Raw genomic sequence first — 26,116 nt, 5'->3', positions numbered from 1 at the left:
CACTTCTGGAATCGTACTCCACACAGAGGCCAGAGTGGCTTCGGCCAGCCTCGTGATCCAGCCCAAGGCTTCAAAGTCCATCATTCTCACACTCTAGATTTTCTTGTCTTCTACTTCCTGACACCCCAAGCCCACCTCATCAGTGACTACAGGAATAATTAAAACAACACCCTAGCCTCTCAGTCCTTGACATCATCTCTAATCCCCGCCCCAAGCCACCCATTTCCATGGCCACATCCTGGTCGTTCCTGTTACCCAGAACTATTCCACCATGGAAGTCTAAAACCTTGATATCTTACTCTCTAACCACACCCCGTATTCTTCTTTTGACTGATTCTTTTGTGCTCAATATACCTCTTAGGGTGAACCACTCCTCCCTGTTCTCAGAGTTCTATGCAGTGAATTACAAAGGAGTAACAATTTTGGTTTCTCTCTCTCTCTCTCTCTCTCTGAAAGCGGCCGTCCTGGGGACTCTGCTTCCTACAGCAGTCTGCCCTGAAGGAGACATTTTAAGGGGATGAATTCAATTTGGAGTACTCGGAAATCTGATTGTGACCGTATTATCTAAGCTGTGTCCTTTACTCCTGCTGACATTTATAAGGCTGGTATTTTGATCTCCCTCTGCCTGGTTCCTGCATTTGCTTTCATAACCTGGTTCAGACTCAGAAGAGGAAGACAGGGGTGTTAGTTTTAGAGCCCTGAAGATCCTAACCACACCACATTTCTAATCACATTGAGAATTCCTGTCCCTGACCCCATTTCCTTCAGTACCTAATTAACAGTTGATTACTTCAAATCGCTCCTTTCCCATCACTGTTGGCTCTCTTATGTCTTTGGTGTTCCACAGTAGGGGCCCTGAAAAGCCCCTATTCTGGATCAGTCTTATCACTACGTTTCTGAACTTGTACATCATGGCTCAGTGTTATTAGAAGGGCAAACAACACTCCAGCTAAGAACTGATACAGGGAAAGGGGCACATGAGTGTCACAATTCTTGGTCTCAGGTTCTCAATGCCATTTGATAATCCTTCTCAACCTCCCTGTTTTCATCTTTCTTCAAATCCCCCCTCCCACTACCACCCACCTCGTTTTCAACAGATCACTTTTGCTCCCTACGCTTCAGCGAGACTATCGAGACATCAGTGAGAACCGCCTGAACACTCTGTAAACCTGTTTCCACCTGGACCTCTGCTTTATTTCTCTTCTGTCTCAAGGAAAAGGGCTCCCCTTCCTCTGTTCAAGGCCCGTCCGTGGGCCCCACGCCCTCCTTCCTGTGCGTGCATTTTGCCACCTCAGTCACGCTTTGTGTCTCCCCTCACCTGTCCCTAGTCTCCCTTTCTCGTTTCAGGGTATAAAGACACGGCTCTCTCTCCAATCAATAAAAACAACACTCCACCGGCCCCATATTTCTCACTAGTTTTTGCCTTTTCTATCTCCTTCCCGTCAAAGTCAGGCTTCCTGAAGGAGTGGCCCAATCCTGTGTCCACTTCTTCCCCTCCCATTTATTCCCTAACTTGCTTCAATGTGGCTCAGCAGCTCCACTCAGAAGGTGACCAGAACTTCAGAGGCCGCTGAGCTCAGGGGACACTTTCCTGCCCTTATTTAGCCTCTGTGCCGCTGCCTCACGAGGCTCTGGCTCCCACTAGTGTGCGTGTGTCCCCTCCCGGGGACTTCCCTCCCCCCGGATTCCGGCTCCGGAGGCAGCTTTGAGGCTCTTTAAATGCTTACATTGCTTGGGGCCATCCCTGTATCCCTGACCATCTGTCCTGCACACATCCTCATCCAACCCACAGTCACAATGGCACTCAGACACTTATGATGTCTACACCGGTCTCTTCAGACCAAAGTCACAATTATGTCTCCACTGGCCTGTACCACAGGGAGGTTACACTCCGTATATGCCAAACTGAACATTTCATTTCTCTTTACAAACTTGATCCTACTCTAATATTGGCAATGTTGATGGAAAACTCAGGTAGCCAACTAGTCCCTGAGACCAGAAATCTGGGGGTCCCATACTCTCCTTCCCACTTGTGAGGGGTCAACCTCAGTATCTCTGTAATCTATCCTCCTTGTCGACACGCACTGTTCTCACCCTATGTGGGCCTCATCCCCTCCCACCTGACTTACTTCCACAATCTTCGATCTGGTGCCCTCGCCTTAACCGCCCATTGCCATCTCTTGTCTACACTGCTGACAGGTAATTTTTCTAAAATGCATACCTGCTCATGTCTCTCCCCTGCTTAAGACTCAGTAACTCCCCAACACTTTAATGGTGTAAGTTAGATCCCACATTCAGACCTGCCGTGACCGGCCCCTCCCCAACCCCCCAAAACCCCCTTCCTGCCATTCTATTGCACTGGCCACGTGACAGCACAGGGCCATCCCACAGTGGCTCCTCCACTCAAAATTCCCTTGATCTAATCCTGTACAGATTTCAAACTTTAGTAAAACTGTTCCCTGCTCTGAAAAGACTGCTGTCCCTGAGTCAGATATGAGTGCCCCTCCTCTCCGCTCCCACCTCATCCTTCCATGCTCTCCCAGCACTTGCCAAACCACGGATTTACTTGTCCTTCACATTCTCCTTCTTGGGGGCAGGAAACCGGCCTTATTTGACTTTGTATTCCAAGCATTAGCAGGGCTTGCCACAAAAGATATTAAAAACCGTTCGATGGGCACCTGGGTGGCTCAGTAGGTTAAGCATCTGCCTTTAGCTCAGGTCGTGATCTTGCAGTTCGTGAGTTCAAGCCCCACATCAGGCTCTGTGCCGACAGCTCAGAGCCTGGAGCCTGCTTCGGATTCTGTCTCCCTCTCTCTCTGTCCCTTCCCTGCTCTCGCTCTCTCTCTCAAAAATAAACTTAAAAAAAAAAAAAACAAAACTGTTCACTAAAGAAATGGTGGAAACAGTTCACATTCTCCCTACTCTACAACTTAAATAGGTACTCTATTCTTCCTAAATGCACCTACTACTCCACCACTGAAATTATTCTCTTAAGCAAGAGTAACAATGCATTTTGCGTTTTACAGTCTGCTTTTGGTGTAGAAACACATTGCCCTCCAAGTTCGTTTTCATAATCATGTAAATTGGTTACCCCTAGTACTTTAGGGATTTCATGTTTTTACATTTCTTTAACATAGTGGGAATTTATTTAGAAGGTAAAGGGAGCTTTGTTTTCCAAATGTTTTGCAATGGACATACATCACTTTTATAGTTAGAAAAACACTTCATACTCTGAATATTAACATTAGAACCAAGGTTTTCACTACAAACTTCACCTGCCAATTTTCAGATTGACCTGCCAAATGTTGTGTTTAGAGCTTTGATTTGCATAAAAGCTGAATAGATCACCCGCAGATAAGGATGACTTTTCTATTAGCATTTCCATTAATACACATTGTTCAGCTTTTCTCTATGCCAACATTTTTCAGTATATAGTCTATAGCAGCAGCACTGCCCGATAGAACATTCTCCAATGTTGGAAATATTCTTTATTTGTACCGTCCAAGACAGTAACTACTACCCATATTTCGCTAGCACTGTCTGAAGCAGACTTCATTATACACAAGTCTGCACAATCATACATTCAGATACAAATCTCCAATTCATTTCCAGATACTAATACAGATACCCTTACAAATCACTGATGAGATATAGGTCATTCTGTTTCAGGTTTGTCTGGCAAGAGTGAATAAATAGGCAAAAAGAAATGGAATATCAACAACAAATTAAGTATGGGTTTGGTAATGGAGGGAATGAGCTGGTAGAGGAGGGGTGACTGCTTAGTTAACAGGAATGCTTTCTGCATTCGTACCTATGTAAATATCCCCCATTTTACAGCATTGGAGCATGTCATATGTATCTGTAGCAAGGGATTTTTCAAAATCCAAATACACACATCACAGACTAACAACACAATAACACAGGGCAAATTTCTATGCTGTAATTTGCATTTACCTTAAGAGTACTGAAGAAGTGAGCCGCTTTGGTTTTAAGGGGACCAAGGTACCAGTACCTGAGAAAGATCAAGATAAACATCTAATTAGAAAATTAAGAGAACTGGGGTACCTGGGTGGCTCAGTTGGTTGAGCATCCAACTTCGGCTCAGGTCATGATGTCACGGTTCGGGCCCCAAGTCGGGCTCTGTGCTGACATCTCAGAGCCTGGAGCCTGCTTTGGATTCTGTGTCTCCCTCTCTCTCTGCTCCTCCCCTACTCACACTCTGTCGCTCACAAATAAATAAAGATTTTTTAAAAAAAATTTAAAGAAAATTAAGGGAACTATCAACATGATAGAGACCATTCATGAAGGACACTACATTCGATTTCTGCCTCTACGGGGAGCACTAGTCATAAGCCCCCTAGTGTGAGCGGTGTACTAAGAATTACACTCTACTCTGAGCTCTGGAGGCTTAGGGATTGTGCTTTAGCAGAAAAAAGTAAGGCAGTTAAGTTTTTAATCTGCATTTCAATGCCGCGTCGAACAGCGTGTAATTAGTTATACACTGGATATAGATCCTTGCAATTTGTAAGAAATACATAATCAGCAACTCCCTGACTCTCTCAATTCCCAGGTATCAGTGTAATGTACACTTTCAACCAGAGAACGTAGTGGAGTCTACATTCAAAAGTGCAATGAGTGGAGGACAATGAAGCCACAATGAGAGGCAGATGCCAGGTGATCTGGTGTGTGACTCACAAGCTAAGTGACTGTATCCTGTATACCATGTTCTCTCTCTCTCTCTCTCTCTCTCTCTCTCACACATACACACACACACACACACACACACACACACACACTCAGAATTAAAATCTGTAAATCAGCATAACTTCACATTACTCGTGTTATACAGCTTTAAAATGGCAAGTGTTAAATCTAGGAATGAAGAGGGTCTTCCTATTGCTAAATACATAAAAGCCTGGTGTAAAGAGAAAGATGACTACTGGAAACTAGAAAAGTGGCATAAAATAGATTCCTCTTCCTCTCTGGCCCCTACCAGCACATCTGAAGTGCTCCCTATTTGATTCTGATCAATATGCATTTATTTAGCACTTACTATGTATATGAAGCAAACAGAAGAAATACAGAATATAAAATTCCTGCCTTTGAAGGCTTATAATTTGAGAAAACCCAAAAAAGTAGCAGAAAATGATAAATGACCATGTATATATATATATATATTGGTATAAACCCATCGCCGTTTATTGGTAAGGAGAGTCAAGAAGGGATAAGAAATCACTGAGGGCCGAAAATCGTCAGAGCAGCCACGCCTATGTAACGAATGGCTCCAGAGCAAAGTAAAGGTGTGGGATTTAGAAGGATCGTTTGGATTTAGATACGTGGAAGAGGGAAAGGAATCATTCTAGGCGAGAAGAGAAGCAAAGGCACAGGAACCACTGAGAATAACACCCAGAGCAAAAACTTAAAAGTAAAGATATGTAACTATGGAATTAGAGTTGATGACAGATTAAGTTGGGCCTTGAATGCCAGAATAAGGAGGTTTGATAGGCTCCAATGAGCCATGTGGAACCATCCTAATTATTATCCAGGTTAATACTGTGATGCTACTAATGAGGGCCTTGATCATCTGATTTTTTTCAAGCTTACGTAATAATTGACTTCTCTTCCCAGCTAGCCAGAGAGAAAGGCGGTTTATTTCTCACTATCCATAGTTCCACTCATCTCTACCAATAGCAGAACTTCAGATGCACTCATAGCCTGATGGCCAGCTAGGAAACCATGGTTTGCAAGCCTACTGTTTCTTCCACAGCACACGGAGCAACTCGAGTCCTACTCGAGGTGTTAGAAACCACCACCCAAAATTTTAAAGTCACTGTTCCAAAACCAACCAAAATACAGGCAAGTACGTGAGATATCCCTATGACCTATGCTAGTGTTCAGTTGTCAATGAACACATTTCAGGAAGCCATTTGTTCTCATCAGACTCTTTCAGGGAAAACTAAGCAATTCCTCTTGATGGAGTTGCTGGTATTCGAGATCACAGATAAAACCTAGGGTGATTGGTGCAGTCAAGGTAATCATGGCAATCTTGCAAATAAAAACAACGTGAAACGCTAAACAACTGCAGGGCTCAGTGTAATACAACCCATCCCTGACATTCCACTCTCAGGAACTTCATCGGCAGGATACAAAAGTGAGACAAGTACAAGAAATTTCCGTAAAGAAAGTGTGGTGGGAAAGCCTATGAGGAAAGACTTTTCTTGATGAAAGCTATGTGTCAGATCGATCATAACTCATTTAAACTGCACTAAACCTGTAAGCCCGATGTTAAGGAAAGTTTAAAAAAAAAAGGCACCACCCACCAGATATGGACCAAACTTCACGCAGTGTCTCCTTGGTGCCACCTCAGGAAGCCTTTGCCTGCACCACCCTCCACTTCTAACAGAACACGGCACACCCTCTCTCCAAGCCAATAGTTTCATTTAGCACAATGAACTTTGCAAAAATAAGTCCATTTCTGTGGAAGCCAGCGACAGCTTCTCATCCCTGACTCCACGGGTCTGTTTCTTCCAGCTCCAAACACCACCAGGCGTCCACCTTTCTTCCCTCTCAGATAGGCAGCCTGCAGTCTCTCAATCTGCTAGGCTTGAGTTATACAGTGGATAGATTTACAAGAATATACAAGAAATACATAGTCAGCATCTGCCTGACTCTCTCAATTTCCAAGTATCACTGTCGTGTAGCTAGGTTTTCAAAAAGAACACATCTCAAGAAGTTGCTCTGGCCGAGGTCAAAGAGGTTTCTGCCTGGGTTCTCTTCTAGGATTTTGATGGTTTCCTGTCTCACATTTAGGTCTTCCATCCATTTTGCATTTATTTTTGTGCATGGTGTTCAGAAAGTGGTCCGGTTTTCCCAACACCATTTGTTGAAGAGACCATTTTTCCTCAGATACTCTTTCTTGCTTTGTCGAAGATTAGTTGGCCATACAGATGTAGGTCCATTTCTGGGTCTTCTATTCTGTTCCATTGATCTATGTACCCATTTTTGTGCCAGTACCACATTGTCTTGATGACTACAGCTTTGTGATAGAGCTTCAAATCCAGAATTGCGATGCCTCCAGTTTTGTTTTTTTCAGGATTGCTTTGGCTATCCTTTTGTGGTTCCATACAAATCTTACATTTGTTCTGGCTCTACACAAAAATGCTGGTGGTATTTTGACAGGGGCTTCATTACATGTGTAGATTGCTTTGCATAGTATAGATATTTTAACAATGTTTGTTCTTCCAATCCATGAGCACGGAAAGCTTTTCCATTTCTTTGTGTCCTCTTCAATGTCTTTCATCAGTGTTCTATAGTTTTCAGAGTACAGAACTTTTACCTCTTTAGTTAGGTTTATTCCCAGGTATCTGTTTTTGCTGCCATTGCAAATGAGATCAATTCCTTGATTTTTCTCCTGCTTTGTTATTGGTGTATAGAAATGCAACAGATTTCTGCACATCGATTTTGTATCCGGAGACTTTGCTGAACTCATGTATTAGTTCTAGCAATTTTTTGCTAGTCTTTCAGGTTTTCTACATAGACTATCATGTCATCTGCAGATAGTGAAAGTCTGACTTCCTCCTTGCTGATTTGGATGCCTTTCATTTCTTTTTGTTGTCTGATTGCTGAGGCTAAGACTTCCAGTACCATGTTAAATAGTCATGGTGGAAGTGGACATCCTTGTCCTGTTCCTGACTGTAGGGAAAAGGCTCTTAGTTCTTCCCCACTGAGGATGACATTAGCTGTGGGTCTTTCGTATATGGCCTTTATGATGTTGAGGTATGTTCCATCTATCCCTACTTTGTTGAGGCTTTTCATTAGGAATGGATGCTGTATTTTCTCAAATGCTTTTTCTGCATCTATCAACAGGATCATATGGTTCTTATCCTTTCTTTTATTAATGTGGTGTATCATGTTGATTGATTTGCCAATATTGAACCAGCCCTGCAGCCCAGGAATAAATTCCACTTGGTCATGGTGGATAATTCTTTTAATGTACTATTGAATTCAATGTGCTAATATATTATTGAGAATATCTGTATCCATGTTAGGGATATTGGCCTACAATTCTCCTTTTTAGGGGTCTTTGTCTGATTTTGGAATCAAGGTAATGCTGGCTTCTGGCTTCATAGAGTGAGTTTGGAAGTGTTCCTTCCATTTCTATTTTTTGCAACGGTTTGAGAGGAATAGGTATTAACTCTTCTTTAAAAGTCTGGTAGAATTTCCCTGGGAAGCCATCTGGCCCAGGACTCTTGTTTGTTGGGAGATTTTTGATTACTGATTCAATTTATTTGCTGGTTATGGGTCTGTTCAAATTGTCTATTTCTTCCTGTTTCAGTTTTGGTAGGTTGTGAGCTTCTAGGAATTTGCCCATTTCTTCCAGATTGCCCAATTTGTTGGCACGTAATGTTTCATCGCATTCTCTTATAATTGTATTTCTGTGGTGTTGGTTGTGATCTCTCCTCTTTCATTTGTGATTTTATCTATTTGAATCCTCTCTCTTTTCTTTTTGATAAACGAATCAATTTTGTTTACTCTTTCAAAGAACCAACTCTTAGTTTCATTGATCTCTTCTACTGTTTTTTGTTATTGTTGTTGTTTCTATATTACTTATTTCTGCTCTAATCTTTATAATTTCCCTTCTTCTGTTGGCTTTAGGCTTTATTTGCTGCTCCTTTTCTAGTCCTTTAGGTGTAAGGTTCTTCTTACTAGACACAAGGCTGAAGGCAAGGGAAAGAAAAGCAAACAGGTCTATTGGGACTTCATCAAGATAAAAAGCTTCTGCACAGTGAAGGAAAGAATCAAGAAAACTAAAAGGAAACTGATGGAATGGGCTAAGATAATTGCAAATGACATATCAGATAAAGGGTTAGCATCCAAAATCTATACAGAACTTATCAAACTTAACACCAAAAAAACAAATATGGGCAGAAGACATGAATAGACACTTTTCAAAGACGACATCCAGATGGCTAAAAGACACGTGAAAAGATGCTCAACATCACTCATCATCAGGGAAATACAAATCAAAACCACAATGAGATACCACCTCACACCTGTCAGAATGGCTAAAATTAACAACCCAAGAAACAACAGGTGTTGGTGAGGATGTGGAGAAAGGGGATCCCTCTTGCACTGTTGTGGGAATGCAAACTGGTGCAGCCACACTGGAAAACAGTATGGAGGTTCCTCAAGAAACTAAAAATAGAACTATTCCTATGATGCAGCAATTGCACTATTATTTACCCAAAGGATACAAAAATGCTGATTCAAAGGGGCACAGGCACCCCAATGTTTATAGCGGCATTATCAACAATAGCCAAACTATGGAAAGAGTCCAAATATCCATTGACTGATGAATGGATAAAGAAGATGTGGTATAGGGGAGCCTGGGTGGCTCAGTCAGTTGAGCGTCCGACTTCAGCTCAGGTCATGATCTCACAGTTTGTGAGTTTGGGCCCCGCATCGGGCTCTGTGCTGACAGCTCAGAGCCTGGAGCCTGCTTCAGATTCTGTGTCTCCCTCTCTCTCTGCCCCTCCCCTACTGGCACTCTGTCTCTCTCTGCCTTCAAAAAATAAAGTAATAAAAAAAAAAAGATGTGATATATATATATACAATTCAATGTTACTTGGCAATCAAAAAGAATGAAATCTTGGGGCGCCTGGGTGGCTCAGTCGGTTGAGCGTCCGACTTTGGCTCAGGTCACGATCTCGCAGTCCGTGAGTTCGAGCCCCGCGTCGGGCTCTGGGCTGATGGCTCAGAGCCTGGAGCCTGCTTCCGATTCTGTGTCTCCCTCTCTCTCTGCCCCTCCCCCATTCATGCTCTGTCTCTCTCTGTCTCAAAAATAAATAAAAACGTTAAAAAAAAAAAAAAGAATGAAATCTTGCCATTTGCAGTGACATGGGTGGAGCTAGAGTGTATTAAGCTAAGCAAAATAAGTCAATCTGAGAAAGACACATACCGTATGATTTCACTCATATGTGGAATTTAAGAAACAAAACAGATGAACATATGGGAAGGGGGTGCCGAAAGAGAATAGAGGAAGGCAAACCTTAAGAGACTCTTAAATACAGAGAACGGAGGGTTGATGGAGGGAGGGGGTGGGGGATGGGCTAGATGGGTGATGGATACTAAGGAGGGCACTTGTTGGGATGAGCACTGGGTGTTGCATGTAAGTGATGAGTCACTGAATTCTACTGCTGAAACCAATACTGCACTGCATTTTAACTAACAACAATTAAACTTTTTTTTAAAAGGGGGGAAAAAAACCCAAAACACCTCTCAGGCAGTCTTGAGACCAGGGCGGTAAAAGCTCCATAAGGCTGGGGCTCCAGCACTGTCTTTCACTTGGTGCCCAGCTGAGCAGGCTGCAGGATGATAGGCAACTTCTGTGTAGCATGAGCCTAACCTGCCCTCAAATATGACCTCCAGGGACAGAGATGCATCTCCTCCACTCCAATACCAAGCTGGGGGGGGGGGGGACGGGGAACCGAACCTTCCCTAACTGCTCTGTGTGGAAGATACAAACCTCTACCTGTATTAGTCACACATAATTCAACCGGCAGGCCCACCGGATTTCTTCCTAGAAGATCACTGTAGATCAAAATGTCAAGGACAGCAGCAAAACAAGATTTTTAAAAAATCATCCCACGGCAGTATAGTAATCCTTTACTTGCTAACTTTGACGCCAGCGTCTCTGAAGGATCCCCATCGAAGGCCGGTCACTGCAAACACTGGCTTTTCCTTTTCACCCTGGAAGTTAAATACATTCATTTTAAATTAATGATTACAGTTAACTTGGAACTCTCTATAGTTAAGTACCCAGCAAATGCTCACAGCCTAGTTTTCCTCAAACCAAATTCTAAAAAGGGTGTTCAAGGGGCGCCTGGGTGGCTCAGTCGGTTAAGCGTCCGACTTCGGCTCAGGTCACGATCTCGCGGTCCGTGCGTTCGAGACCCGCGTCGGGCTCTGTGCTGACTGCTCAGAGCCTGGAGCCTGTTTCAGATTCTGTGTCTCCCTCTCTCTGACCCTCCCCCGTTCATGCTCTGTCTCTCTCTGTCTCAAAAATAAATAAACGTTAAAAATAAATAAAAAAAAATAAAAAGGGTGTTCAAAATCTCAGAAATTAACTGAGTACTCAGTAAAAGGACCTGAATAAACCATCCTGTAAAATGAAATTAATTTTTATATATTAGGCCTCATGAATCTGCTGACAAGGGAACATACTATCATACTTCAGACTGTAAAAGAAGTACCTAACTATGCTGGCTTTTTGGCCAATCAGAAGTCGGGTCAGCCAGAAGTACTTCTCTCTCAGACTTGCCCAAGGCAAAGATCATTTCAGCCTGCATTCTCTTTAGAGGTCCAAGTGTTCTTAAGTAAGATCAGAATCCTGGTACTCTAGAAAGTTTCACCTGAGCATCTAACAATACAGCCAGATATCTGTCACAACAAGTCAGAATAAAAAGTGATTCGGATTGGGGCACCTGGGTGGCTCAGTCGGTTAAGTGTCCCGCCTTCAGCTCAGGTCATGATCTCACAGTTTGCGTGGGTTCGAGCCCCACGTTGGGCTCTGTGCGGACAGCTCAGAGCCTGGAGCCTGCTTTGGATTCTGTGTCTCCCCCTGTCTCTGTCCCTCCCCCACTCATGCTCTGTCTCCGTCTCTCAAAAACAAATTAAGAAAAAAGAAAGTGATTCAGATTTAGCCCAATGCTTTATGGCAAAATACTGCAATTACCATCAGTGAGTTACTAATTAATCTGCCAGTTAAGCATTATATAGAAAACATACACAATAGAGTCACTGTCTTTAAGAGTTTATACTTTATAATGGACCTTCCTTAGAATATAAAAATATATAAATATATAGATATAGATAGATCAGGATCTATCTATATCTATCTATATAATATATACAAGATCCAGATCCTAAAAGGGACTTTTCCCACAGCTCAGAATTAGAGCTAAAGCCCAAGAGTGTGCCCACATTCTAAACAGAGCAGCCACACGCTAGACATAACTCCATAGAACTTGCTAAATGGGGGCAGAGCCAGCTCGATTTCCACCAGGCCATCAGTACAAGCAAAGATTAGGAGCTGGAGGAGAATCCTGGACACCATAAATTGCTGGTCTAGGTCAAGTGTATCAAGTGTTCTCCTCGGGGAGGGCATGCTTCCCCCTCAATCCCACGATACTGAAACCCAGTGAGGGATTTCCAGGAAAATCACACACTCACAGGGGCAGCTTGGAAGTAAAGATACTGGCCTCGCATTCCTTGCTTGTGTGTCTGTTCCAGCAGATTTGCTTTTCCGCCCTCTGCACCAGTTAAGCAAGGAAAAGGGAACTAGACAGAGATGGTGGAGCACAGAGGTCATGGTGAGGCACCTTGGCCCCTGGCACAGGAGGGGTATGTTAGTCCCCTAGGTGCCAAGTGGGTATTGTGCAAAACAGCAGGACTTTGAGCCATCCTGATGATGGAAAGCTCATCTTTTTTTTTTTTCCGCATGGAATTATCATTGACAATATGATACATTAGGGGGTAGTAATAAAAATACCTGCTCTCCATTGAGGAGGGCACTTGCTGGGATGAGCACTAGGTGTTGACTGTAAGCAATGAATCATGGGAACATAACCCAAAACCAAGAGCGCACTGTATACACTGTATGTTAGCCAACTTGACAATAAATTATATTAAAAAAAAAAAAAAAACCTGCCCTCAAAGAGCTCAAGGTACAATGAGGGTAGACAGACACAGACAACAACAATCCAATGCGGGAGGTTCCCACCACCAAGAAATGCATCGAGTGCTATGAAAGCACAGCAGGTGCAACTGGACGTGGTGTGTGAGGGGATCAAAGGACACACGTGGTCAGGGAAACACAACATAAATTTTAAAACAAAACAAATCTTAAAGAATAAGGTGTCTAGATTGAGGGAGGTTAGAGAGAAGCACGGAGAGAAAGAAAAGGGAGAAGAAAGGTCTAAACTGAGGAAGAGAAGCAACACTGTGTGAGTCTGCAGTGGACTATTTCCCTCAACTGTTCCATAAGGGGTTTGGAAGCGTCACAACTAATAATAATGATAACTGTACAAGATTCCATGATGAAAGGAGTTGAGAAATACCAAAATTCGTTGGTTTGAAACAAGTTATGTTCACTACAATTCTTCTTGGGGTCTTTAATATGTTAATGTATATTATAAACTTCCAGAGGGAGAAATACGAATAGTTTTCCTGAATTGTTAACTGTGCAACCCTTCCCTGGGAGGCACTTTGTGTAACTAATACTCCTGGGGAAAGGCTGATCAAAAGCACATAGTCTAACACGATGTCCTGGTTTTAGTATTGAAGACTTCCCAACTGGTGCTCTAAAAATGTTTTCTCTGTCTTCATTGAGGAGGATTTTAGGAATATTCTGGGAAGATTAACTAAAAAGCCTTGTAACTTCAAGGTGCTACTGATTTGGGGTGCTATGTCCTAGCAAGGGGTAGGAATGACTCTGGACACTAGGAAATGAGAGTGGAAAGATCTAGAGAAGCCCAGCTAACAGCCAGATGGTCATAGGGCCCTCAGGATTCAGGAGAGGACAGAGGGTCAGTAATGAAGGGACTCGTCCTTGTTGGGGTACACAAGAAAAATAAGGGTAGGTGGACAGAGGAGAAGCCAACAGACAAACTACCACTGGAATGTTAACCCGATGAAGGTCTGGGTAATTGAGGATCAGATGGAAGGGTCAGTAAAAAAACAGATAAAAACAGGCACACAACCAGGTCTTAACAGCAAAGGACATATGTTGTCCCAAGTCATAGATCTTCTGCAAAGGGAAAAGGGCCTACTGGTGGCTGGAATAAAAGCTTAAGGAACAGTGAAAAGAAAACAATTCTGGTCAACTAGATAGGTACCTAATCTAGGAATTTTAGGAACTCTAGATGAAGAGGAAGAAAATAGGAATTCTGAAGCTCTGAAGCAGCCCTAAGCGTCATCTTGAGAGAATGATCAGTCAGGGCTAAAAAAAAAAAAAAGGAAACCAGGAATGAGAGGGGAAAGGGGCAGATTCTAACTTCGGCCAGCAACCCTATCCTCCTCTTTGGGTTCTGGGTTGGCAGATTCTATGAGCCAACTGAAGTAGCAAAAAGAAAGAACTAGAAAGACTTCTGTAAGTCTTTAAAGCCTTTGAAGTTAAGTACCAGGCTTTGTAGATGTCTATATGGGAAAATGCCATTTGGAAATCACAGGATCGTGCCAAGAGTGATACCACCTAGACAAAGCAGTCAAGTTGAAAAGCAATGGACTATAAAACAGAAAATCTAGACTCTACTTCTGTCTTCAGCGTGACTAGTCAGATGACCAGCTGACTTTTTGTTTTCACTGTCAAACGAAGATAATAATACACATCTTGTCTTCTTAAGCTGGAGATCCAAATGAGATGTGAGCATTCAGTAGAAACTATAAAAACTAAATATAAAGCATTATTATAGCTTCCAAGGACTATTTTTGGGGACTCTTCAGTTATACAGGTTTAATTGGGTTTGGGTTTGTTTTTATTAAAGAAGAGGAATCCAGTATCAGGCTTTACCTATCATGCTGCCCCCATATTCTGAAAGCAATTTCTAGGAATAAGGAAGAAAGAGAAGACAAATTCAGCTCTAGCCGAGTGCCTCAGAAGCCACAGAGGAGGCTGCTGTACTATGTTTTCTAGGAATTAATTTTCAAAGTTTTCTGCTTCCTGGGCTGTGTCATCAATACACAGAGCCTGTGGCAAATTTGATGTTGGTTTCATCAATTCACAAAATCAGTACATTTGGGAGAAAAGAAAAAAATCAGAGAGAAGACTTTTAAATACAAGCACAGTCAACAATTTCCAATTAAATCCTGATTACTCTGGAATGTGTTACTCCTCACACATTTATAAGCAGCAGTTAATTACCTAGTTATTATAAGATACAGCCTGACTCCCCTCCTTCGGTAATAACAACATTTTAAGATAATATCTTCATAGATGCCAATCTGTGGTGCGTTCCTAGGCTAGACTTTCACCCAACTCTTGCATTTTGTTGAGAATGACTTAGATTTATTATCACTAAAGAATAAAATACAACTTAAGTCACTTTTATCACGATCAATGACATCATGGTGGGGAGTCCAGACATCAGTGCAGAAGAACAAAGGAAAAGGAAAGGAAAACAGGCTGCAAGTACATGGGTTCACCAGTCATAAATATGCATATGGCCAATGCTATATAATTAACACCAATATTTTAGGACTCAAGTTTGGAATTGTGACATAGTGTGGAACATTCTTTCAGAGATATCAGGAAACTTGAATGAATATAAAATGTTCAGAGCCTCTGAAGGACAACCGGAACGTAGCCAGTGCATTTTAAGACCAAATCTCAGTAAAGGACACAGGGCTCACTGTTCATACAATTGTTCGGCTTTATGGCTTAGCCTTCTCGGGAATCTGTCCTTTTGTTGTGGGGAAAGAGGGGAGAAGATCTGATGAAGAAGGAATGGTTACTTAACTACTGCCCAGTGAGAATATCCTTTGTTCCAGGAATTAAATTCTTTTCTTTTTAAATGTTTATTTTTCAGACAGTGCAAGTGTTGGAGAGGGGCAGAGAGAGAGGGAGGGCAACAGAAGATCTGAACTGGGCTCTGCATGGACAGCACAGAGCCCAACGTGGGGCTCGAACCCACTAATTGTGAGATCATGACCTGAGCCTAAGTCAGATGCTTAGCCAACCGAACCACCCAGGTGCCTGGGAATTAAATTCTTCTTAAAGGGAGGATTCCAAACAGGAATCGGGAACGGCTACTGGGTCTTCTTCCCTCCAAAATTTTTCTTTCGGAAAAATGTCAAACCAAGAAATCCTTTAATGTACAATGAACACCATTTACGTCTTTCACCTACATTCACCAGGCAAAACATTGTCCCCTATTAGCTTTATCTGTCTACGTGTTTTGTAGTTTTGTTAAATCATTTTCAAATACACTGAAGACTTCATGACCCTCACCCCTCAAATTTCAGCACGTCTCCTAAGAACAAGGACATACATAAACATAATGCTGTCACCCTCAAGAAATCTAAATTGACATAGAATATCTAATATACAGTCCCTATTAAATAGCTCTGATCGTTCCAATAGTATCTTTTATGGTCTTGTTTTTCATTCTTCTAATCCAGGATTTTATGCCAGATTTAATTCTATTACTTTAGCTTCTGTAATCCTGAATAGACCATCTTCTTTTGGGTTTCATGACACTGAAATTTTTGAAGAGGCCAGACCAACTGTTGTTTTTAGAAGGTCCCACAATTTGACGGACTTTTTTCTCATTATTTTCAGTTAGATTCAGATAATTTAACATTTTGAGCAAGAAACTATATACATGATGATTTATCCTTCTTGATAGATCACATCAGAAGGCAGATAATGCCCATCTGTCCCATAACTGATGATGCTAAGTTTGATCACTAGGTGGTATATGCTAGATCTCTCTACTGTAAAGGTACACTTTTCCCTCTGTAATCATTAAGTAGCCTGTGATGCTTTAAGACTGTGTTGATATATGTTCCCCAACAACCCTTTTATCCAGCGGTTTGAGCATCCACTAATGATCTCTACTTGAATCAATTATTTCATTAGTGACTGCAAAATAATAACTATCATGTCTTCTACGTTTACAAGCTGGAAATTCTCTAATATTAAACTGTAGGCTTATAGATTCTTCATTTTTACTTATTGCATTATAATCCATCAGATTATTCTTTTTGATGTTCAAACTATCCCAAAACTGGCCAGGAGGATACCATCAGACTAGCCTCCTACGTCTTTTCCTGTTGTCTCCATCAGTGTCTGAGTAACTCTTTGCTTTGTTCTTGCCTTGCCTTTGGAAGCCATCTTTTCACAGAGCCCTGGTCATGTTTATTATGGAACACTATCTAGAGACCAAAATCTGAAGGCCAGGTACATTCTTTGTTGTTTACTGTCACTACTTCTAAGCCCTTTGAGTGTGCAAAGCCAGCAGAAGTTTTTTTTTAAACAATTCACAAGTTCATCTACAAATCGATAAAATGTTAGACAACCCAACAGAAAAATGGGAAGTCCTGCTCCGACTGAACATTAGGGTGGAACATTGTTTCCACCCTAAAAAAAAAGCCAGATAATTTACAAACTATCATTTTTCTTGAGCTCATCAGAGAGAGAGGAGAGGCTGCAAGACATCGAAGTAACCTGAATTCCAAAGGACGGATGTGACATGAGAAAGGTTTCACCTTTAGCAAAGCCTGAGGGATGGCCACCATGCAAACAGGTTCAGATGAAACCAGTCACTGTCCTCAATGCTTTGTATAATTAGCTCTTCTAATATTCCAAACAACCACATGAGATAGAGAAATTATATGGTCCAAAGGTAATCAGAGGAGGAAGTACAAATAGTAACAACTATATTGAGAGGAGATATAGAGGAATTCTTACAGGGTACGGAGAGGTCAAGAGAGAAAGTCTGACACCGGTAAGTCAAAGGCAATGTTATATACTGAACACTAATGATCAAGTGTACACGTAAAAAAGGTTATGATGGTAACTTTTCTTTTGTGGGTTTTTTACCACAATTTTAAAAAGGAGTATCATGAGCATGTTAACTAATGATAACAACTAGAATAAACAGGTAAAGTTATTTTTCTGTGGGAGTTATGCCTGGGACGGAAAAATATTGTTTTCATTGTAACCTCATTTGAACTGCTACAGCTCATTTCTTTAAAATGTATGTGTGCACTACTTTGTTAACTTTTCAAACTCTGGGAAAAACAGACTTTACCTTGATCTGTAAGACATCGAGTGGAATGGTCTCTCCTTTCACAATGGCAAGTGTAGCATCTGTAATATGTCTAAAAGACAAAGGGAGGAAACGATCACGTGCGGAAAACAAGCAGCACTTCCCCCATCACTCGCTCACTCACACACACACACACACACACACACACACACACACACACACTCACTCACTCACTCTCTCCTGTCCAGAGTACTAACAGGTTCGGGGAAAAGACAAATTTGTTCAAAATACTCCAAGATAGCAGAACAAGTGAATATAAGAGAATTACTAATACAAACATAGTGAAAGGCTCTGATACAGACTCAAAAGAGAAGGCTTTGGCCAAGAGAAGTTTATACAAAGTGCCAGTCATTTGTTTATTTCACATTTGACTCTCTACTATGTGTCTGACTCCTATCACTGGAAAATAGGATAGTTAATATTAACAGCATCTTTCACTCATTCTAAGAAACCCAAGCACTTGAAAAAACATTATTTCTTTTTACTCTATTAACCCAAAGGGTAACTAAAGGACAGGTTTGAGTTATCTAAGCAAAATATAATCCAGAACCCAAGACCTATTCCTCTGACTTTCCAGGATTACAAGGATGTAATTTTAATTGCTGATTCTTTTGTTCAAGGACACAAGACTGTCCCTATCTATATTCTGATTGTCAGTTGAAAAGTCTATAGGTAAAAAAAAAAGCTTGTACTATCAGCAACCGTTCAGGGCATGTGAAACTATGCCAGGCTTGAAAGTAGTTCTAGGTTCATACTCTAATTAGATCCCAGGTCAGACACACATTAGGATACAAAAGACAGTCAGCAAAAGAAATATTAAATCAACAAGTGGCCAGACAATAAGATATTTTCTCTTGCAGCAGAAAGAACAAGCAAACCCACACTGAATACTTTCCTAGCCCGGCCTGTCCACCCCTCCTGTCACTTACCCGCTGTCCCTTTGCATGGCTCACTAGTCTCACCCTTCAGATCTTGGCTGAGATGTCACCACTTCCCCTAAGCAGCCTCTAGGCCCTTCCCTATAATTCTCTATCACTGAACTGTGTTCATTTTCCTTCACAGCAGATCGCAATTTATAATACATATTTTTTTATTTACGTCTTTATCATCTGCCTCCACCTGGAGACTAAAAGTTCCACAAGGTTGGCGATAATTTACATCCCTTATTGACCAATATAAAACCTAACACCTAGCCTAGTGCATGGTGCATACTAGGCAATCAATATTAGATGGATGATTTTATTCTATAAAATTCCAAGCATATAAAAAAAGTACAGAGAATAGTATCATGATTCCTGTGTATTCCTCATCCAGCCTCAACAATTATCAATGCACAGCCGATCTTATTTCCTTATACACCTCCCACCCACTTCTCCCCATCTGTATCAGAGCAAATCCCAGATATCTTAACACTTTATCCACAGATATTTCTTTATGTATCTCTAAAAGATAAAAAGGTTCTTTAAAAAAAACATAAATTGCTATTATATCTAAAACACTTAAATAATTCCTTCATATCAACATATATTTAGTCAATGTCAAAATTTCCCCAATTAACTCATATTCTTTTCAGCTTCTTTGTTCAAATCTGGGCCTAATAGATAAGATCTATACATTGCAATTGGCTTATATGTCAAGTCTTTTCAAATCTACGGAGTCTCTCTCCTTTTCCCTACTCATTAAAGAAATGGGTTGTCTTACTGTGTTGCTGAGGATCTGGATTTTACGGATTGCATTCCCATGATATTAACACATGTCCCAATTCCCTGTATTTCCTAAAAATCTGATTGAGCATGGAGTTTTTGGCAAAAATACTCCAGAGGTAGTGGTGTGTACTTCTATCAGTAAGTACATGAAATCTGTTTGCCTCTTTTTTGTGTGATAGTAGCAACTATTGACAATCAATGGCTAAATTTACTAGTTAACAGAGAGTTGCAAAATGGTGACCTCTTAATTCTATTATTCCTTCTTATTTATTATCTGGTCCACAAAGAGAAACTTTCCCTCCTCCAAAATTTGGTACCATAAAATTGAGGTCATATGAGAAAAATCGATAAATGCTTTTTTTTTTTTTGTTAACTTCACCAATTTTCAAAATAAGTTGATATCCTTAGTATCCTCTAAAAAGGACCAGTAACTTTTTCATTTTTATTTCCTAGTATCATTATGAATGCATAGCTTTAAATATATTTGATATGTTTCAATACATTACAGTTATTAGCCTGATACTCAAATTGTCCCAAATGAATGACCTGCAAGGGTGGGGTACAAGGGTCAATAGATAATCACAAAGAACAATGAGAAAGAGGAGCCAAGGAAGGTCCAGGTCAATGTCAACCAAACTGAGAAGCGACTAACACTTCCACCCAGGCACTTATTCACACAAGTAGAATTATCTAAGCTTAAAAGAATTAGTTTAATATTTTAACTTCTTTTTTGAAGTTAGATTTATTGAGATATAATTTATACACAGCAAATTTCATGCTTTTAGTTATACGGTTCTACAAATTTTGACAAATGCCTTCAGTCATGTAATCATCACCATGACCAAGATACAGAACATTTACAGCATCTCAGAAAGTTCCTTCATGGCCCTTTGTGGCCAACCCACTCATCCCACCATCTGCTTCTGGCAACTACTGGCTGCTTTCTGTTTTCCAGAATGTCCTACAAATTGAAATAAGAAGTGTGAAGCCTTTTCACTAGCTTTTTAAAACTCCTAGCACGAGTATGAGGCTCATGCTGTTGGATGAATTTAAAGACTATTTCCTTTTATTGCAGAGTTGCATTCCGTTGTATGGAAGTACACAGTTTATCCATTCACCAATTGATGGATGCTGGGACTGTTCCCAGTTTTTGGCAGTTACCAATGAAGCTACCATAAACATTCCTCTATAGGTTTTTGTATTGACAGATGTCTTCATTTCTTTTGGGTAAGCACCTATAATTATGGCTCACAGGTTTAATTTTATAAGCAACTGCCAGACTGTTTTCCATAGTAGCTATACCACTTGGCATTTCCATCAGAAATATGAGAGTTTCAGTTGCCTCATGTATATGTCAGCACTTGATGATGTCAGGTTTGTTTGGCTTGTTTAAGCCATTCTAATAGATGCGTCTCAAAGTGGATTTAACTTGCACTTCTCTAATGACAAATGCCATCTATGTCTTTGGTGAAGTCTCTGTTCAAATGGTTTGCCCTTCTTTCTACAAGGGAGTTTGTTTTCTTATTAGTGAATTGTGAGAGTTATTTGTATACTCTGGATACTGGTCCTTTACCAGATATGTATCTTGCAAAATTTTTTTCCCAATCTGTAGCTTGATTTTTCATTTTCTTAACAATTATTTTCAAGGGACAGATGTTTTAAATTTTACTGAAGCCCAATTTATCTTTTTTTAAAGGTTTCTGCTTTTTGTGTCCTAAGAAATCATTGCCTAACCAAGATCACAAAGATTTTCCTCTAGAAATGTTAGTTTTAGGCTTTACATATAAGCCTATGATCGATTTCATGTTAATTTTTATATGTACTATGAAGTATGTGTTATGGTTCATTTTCTTGCATGTGGTTAGCTCACTGTTTCAGCACCAACTGTTGAAAGAGTTAGTCTTGGACTGTCTGTTACAGAGTTAGTCTTAGAATCAGATAGGGTAAGTCCTCAAACTTAGTTATTCTTTTTCAAAGTTATTCTGGGTATTCTAGTTCCTTTATTTTTCCATATAAATTTTAGGATCTACAAGTCCATTTCTATAAAAAATCTTGAAAAAGAGATCAATTTGGAAAACAAACATCAAAATATTAGTCTTGAAGTCCACGAACACAGGTCTCTCCATTTATTTATGTTTTCTTGATTTCTCTCTTCAAGGTTTTGTAGTCTTACACATATTTTGTTGGATTTATCCCTAAGTGTTCCATGTTTTTTTGTAAAGGCTCAGCAATGTTAGTATTCTATTACCTTTATTGTTATATTTTAGAAAAACACAGTAATTACTAATAAAGTAAAAGATTTAGTGTGTCTAGCCTTTAAGTACAATTATAAAAAAGGAGACATTTAGAAATTACTATAATCTCTGTTCGAAAAAGTGTCGTTTCTCTCCTAATATGGCTCCTCCTAATCCGTTCTGCTCTGTACCCCACTGGTAGGAAAAAAAAAAAAACCTTTCTATAGTAAAATGTTCTTTCCTTTAAAAATAAATGCTTTTCCTGGGGTGCCTGGCTCAGTCAGTTAAGTGGCCTACTTCGGCTCAGGTCATGATTTCGCAGTTTGAGAGTTCAGGTCCCGTGTCGGGCTCTGTGCTGACAGCTCAGAGCCTGGAGCCTGCTTCAGATTCTGTGTCTCCCTCTTTCCCTGCCTCTCCCCAGCTTTCTCTCTCTCAAAAATATATAACCATTAAAATTTTTTTTCTAATTACAATAAATGTTTTTCCTTAGGTGAAACAGCAAGAGAATAGAGGGTTGTCTTTTTTGATTAATGTTGTTTTAATTACAGAATCTAAACTCATTAATTGTACAGTCAGCCTATTTCTTATTTAGTATTTTCCATCCTAAATCATCAATAAATATGCATAAAGTCTTATCCCATGGTTTACCAAGCATAATTGCTTGTTTACCTAACTAGTCCTTATTTTAACTTGTTAATATTCTGAGGTACTATTGTTGGGCATCTGATAAATGCAGGTAAAGAAACTGACTCAAGAGGGAGATTTAATCATATTCTCAAGATGACAGAGCAAGCTGGTGGCAAAACAAGGTTCAACTAGGTCTAACTCCAAGGGTGCACTCTCTCACCTTCTGAGATTACTGTGGACGTACCAAAGGAGTACCTATGGTTCCCAAAGGGCAAGCCCATGACTTACAGGCCTCCTCATCAGTGTGATCAGACTTAAAATGTAAACAGCTAAGTCAGGAATCACATCCACTTGAATCGGCACTTCTAGCAAAGTTACATACAGTTTAAGACACTTTCCCCAAAATATACACATGAACTCACTTAGAGTACATTCTGGGTTCCCCAGTAAGCAAAATCAAAGTGAAAAGATGGCCTACTTTACTTTTCCGTATTTCTCTATCGACACGTCTTTACCCTATTTTTCCCCCTCCAGTACAGATGCTATCCAGGAAGTAGGCAGCAGTTTAGAAAATGAGGTTCAATTTAGGAGAAAGCAAGCAGCATGATCACAGGTTTAGATCCTATAAATATATTAATTCTGAAGGAAGCTCTTAGAAAAGATCCAAAAGCTCTGGACTTGCTCTGAGTAACACCTAGCACATTGAGGGGTTTAGGAAGAGCTTTTGAGAGACTGACCTTAAAATACAATGTTGTGGCTGAAAAAATCTTTTTTTTTTTTTTTTTTTTTTTTTTTAAAGTAGGCTCCACACCCAGCAGAGCCCAGTGCAGGGCTTGAACACATGACCATGAGATCAAGACTTGAGCTGAGATCAAAAGTCAGATATTTGGGGCGCCTGGGTGGCTCGGTCGGTTAAGTGTCCGACTTCGGCTCAGGTCATGATCTCACGGTCCGTGAGTTTGAGCCCCGCGTCGGGCTCTGTGCTGACAGCTCAGAGCCTGGAGCCTGTTTCAGATTCTGTTTCTCCCTCTCTCTCTGCCCCTCCCCTGTTCATGCTCTGTCTCTCTCTCTGTCTCAAAAATAAATGTTAAAAAAAAATTTTTTTTTTAAGTCAGATATTTAACCAACTGACCATCTAGGTGCCCCATGAAAAAGCCTTTTAATATTATTTTTTTTCCCCAAAAATTATGTGGCAGAGAACAGCTAAGACACAACTCCAAATTTATCATTCTCTGGCAGTAATGGAAAGTTCTAAATAAAGCAGCACTGTAGCATGGAACAGCTATTTTTTAGGATTATTTACCTGCAACATTCCAGAGGCAAGACTCTTTTTTCTCCTGTAGTAATTGTGGTACAACACATCTTGAGAGCAGTGCAAAAAACATAGCCTTGTTCTCTTAAATGGCCTTAGGCATCTGCCATGTTGAGAGGTCTACAAAATTCCAAACCCAGGGCAAATTTACTTAATTACCTAAGAGCCCTTGGGCATGCTTATAAATTAAGTTTTATAAATCTTTAAATTATAAATAGAAGCAGCAACAACATTAGTTTAACCACAGGGAAAATCGGCTCCCAAAAAACTGAAGACCTTCAACAAACTAAGACCTTGAGGGCAGCTACGACGCGCATAAGCTGGCTTTTTGGATAGGCAAGGTGTTCTCCAAGGAACATGGTCTCCCTCTGGATCACTGACATATTTGGGAACATTGGCTAAGCAATTCAAATAATCTGTATTGACACAGAAAGAAAGACTAACTCTCTAAAGTAGCTAAGGCCCAAACCACATAGAATTTATTTCAGATAAACAAAAATGTTTGAATAATTCATTTTTTGTTATATCTACTGCTCCTCAGAAATTCTAAATTGGGAATAACAAGTCTGGCAAACTGAAATGCCATGTCAGGCTTTAGGATGACTAATGAAGAACTGGACATCCCACACAGATTAAGGATTGAATCAAGAGACGTTAGATGAAGGCCTGATATATGACTATGTTTATGCCTCGTGTTTGACATACAGACCAAGACTTTTATAATATATATGTAGGTGTATACATGTGTGTGTGTGTGTGTGTGTATGTGTGTGTGTGTGTAGATATATATACACAGAGGAGAGAGAGAATTGGTAAAAAGATATAAAATAACTCCTAAAATTGTAACAGCAAAAATAAATCCACAGAAACCAATTTAATCAAAATCCCAAAAGCAGAAAAAAAAAAAAACCCAAACAGTAAATCACCTGAATACTATTATTGTTATGATTCTAGAACCTTATATAACCAGAAATATCACGAGAAGATTTTAGTTAACACATTCAACAAGTATTTATTTATTGATCTCCCCTAACTGTGTCACAAAGCTGACATTAAAGATCAAGCAACTGACAACGAGAGCCTGCAAAGGATTTTCTCAGTTATACTATTTGTCACTGTTCAAAGCCAGGACTCATATTCAAGATTTCCATCTTCTCGAAGGACTACAGCTTTGTTTACATAAGGCTTTTGAGAGAAAAGAACAACAACAACAACAATCTGCCCGACTCCTGAAGACAGATTCACAGCAATTTCATTTCGATGTCGCTTCCCCAGCTGCTTTATCCACACTGCCTTCCACTTTAGGCATTTCCCAAAGGATGCCACTATTACTTAGCTATTCTGGCTACTTATATTATCAGAATAAAGAAGCCGCGGCTACCAGTTCAGTTTTCACAAGGGACATGCTGTTTGTGATCATGCATTTTTAAAGCAAACAAATGATCAATGCGAACCTGTCTTCACTAGACAATCTTACAACATAAAGGCATAAAGACAGTTTGGGTCAGGCATGCAATCTTCAAAACTGACAAAAGGACATCAATATTCATCTCTACACCTGACCTGGGCACTTGATATCAGATCACCAGGGTCCCAGAACCCAAAAAAGGAAACTTCCCAGTGAACAGAAAGGTTGAAATTTGATCTAGGTCTTGCTCTTAATGATTTGAGGTTTCAGGCTATCAAAGCTAGAAACAAAACCAAAAAATTCATATCACCCACATGTGAACTGTCCATTCCCAGGCTCAGTCTCCCACAAATGCTACCGCCCCACATTGACAACCTACTGGACTTTGTTTCCACTTTCGGCAAAGAGAGTATGACTCAAACTACTGGTCTGTCCCAGTGGGATAAATCCAATGGGGATTTTACTGAAGGAAGCCTAGGGGAAAAAAAGAAAAGTTTTATGGTTATGGTCAAAAAAAGTCAGGCTGAACAGAGACACAGACGCGTCCACTATGACAAAGTAACTGACCCTAAGTCCACTACCCTGTCTCTCCCTTCCCTAGACCAGCAATCGGGTAACATTAAATGAGCAGTTTCTAGAATGAGAAAGCCCTTAAAAACAGGACTCTGAATCTGGAAGAAATATCTGGGTACTCGTTAACGGCAATTGGTTCAAAGAAATTTGGTTACAAAAATGAGGGTCTTAAAGATATTAGATAAATGTGCTATTGTGACAGAAATTGTATTATGTTGTCACAGTATTATTTGAAAAAATTGTGGATAAAATTCAACTAAAAATATCTAACCTTTGTAGAGTAACTAATGACAAGGCTTTATAAACAATCTCCAGTATAAAGAAGGCAAAGAGAATAAGCACATTCAAGGAGAAGTCCTTCATCCGTTTCCCTCTCTCCCTTCTGAGAGGCAACCTTTATCCTGCCGTTGATGGGATTCCTTTCCAGC

The 26,116-nt window shown here is 40.4% G+C and overlaps 1 protein-coding gene across 3 annotated transcripts in view; it reads right to left on the bottom strand.

Annotated features, from left to right (window-relative positions):
- AGK (acylglycerol kinase) overlaps positions 1 to 26,116 on the bottom strand; it is an 81,301-nt gene that overhangs the window by 11,037 nt on the left and 44,148 nt on the right. For all 3 annotated transcript variants that reach the window (XM_043589732.1, XM_043589733.1, XM_043589734.1), the window contains exons 8-11: positions 25,495 to 25,589; positions 17,811 to 17,880; positions 10,670 to 10,749; positions 3,955 to 4,012 (exon numbers count right to left, since the gene is read on the bottom strand). In XM_043589732.1, coding sequence (XP_043445667.1) covers positions 3,955 to 4,012; positions 10,670 to 10,749; positions 17,811 to 17,880; positions 25,495 to 25,589 — 303 coding nt within the window. The remainder of the gene's footprint in view (positions 1 to 3,954; positions 4,013 to 10,669; positions 10,750 to 17,810; positions 17,881 to 25,494; positions 25,590 to 26,116) is intronic.

This window comes from Prionailurus bengalensis, chromosome A2, assembly GCF_016509475.1.
Source record: "Prionailurus bengalensis isolate Pbe53 chromosome A2, Fcat_Pben_1.1_paternal_pri, whole genome shotgun sequence".
NCBI classification, from domain to species: Eukaryota; Metazoa; Chordata; class Mammalia; order Carnivora; family Felidae; genus Prionailurus; species Prionailurus bengalensis.
This window is presented reverse-complemented; position numbering and strand designations above follow the sequence as displayed.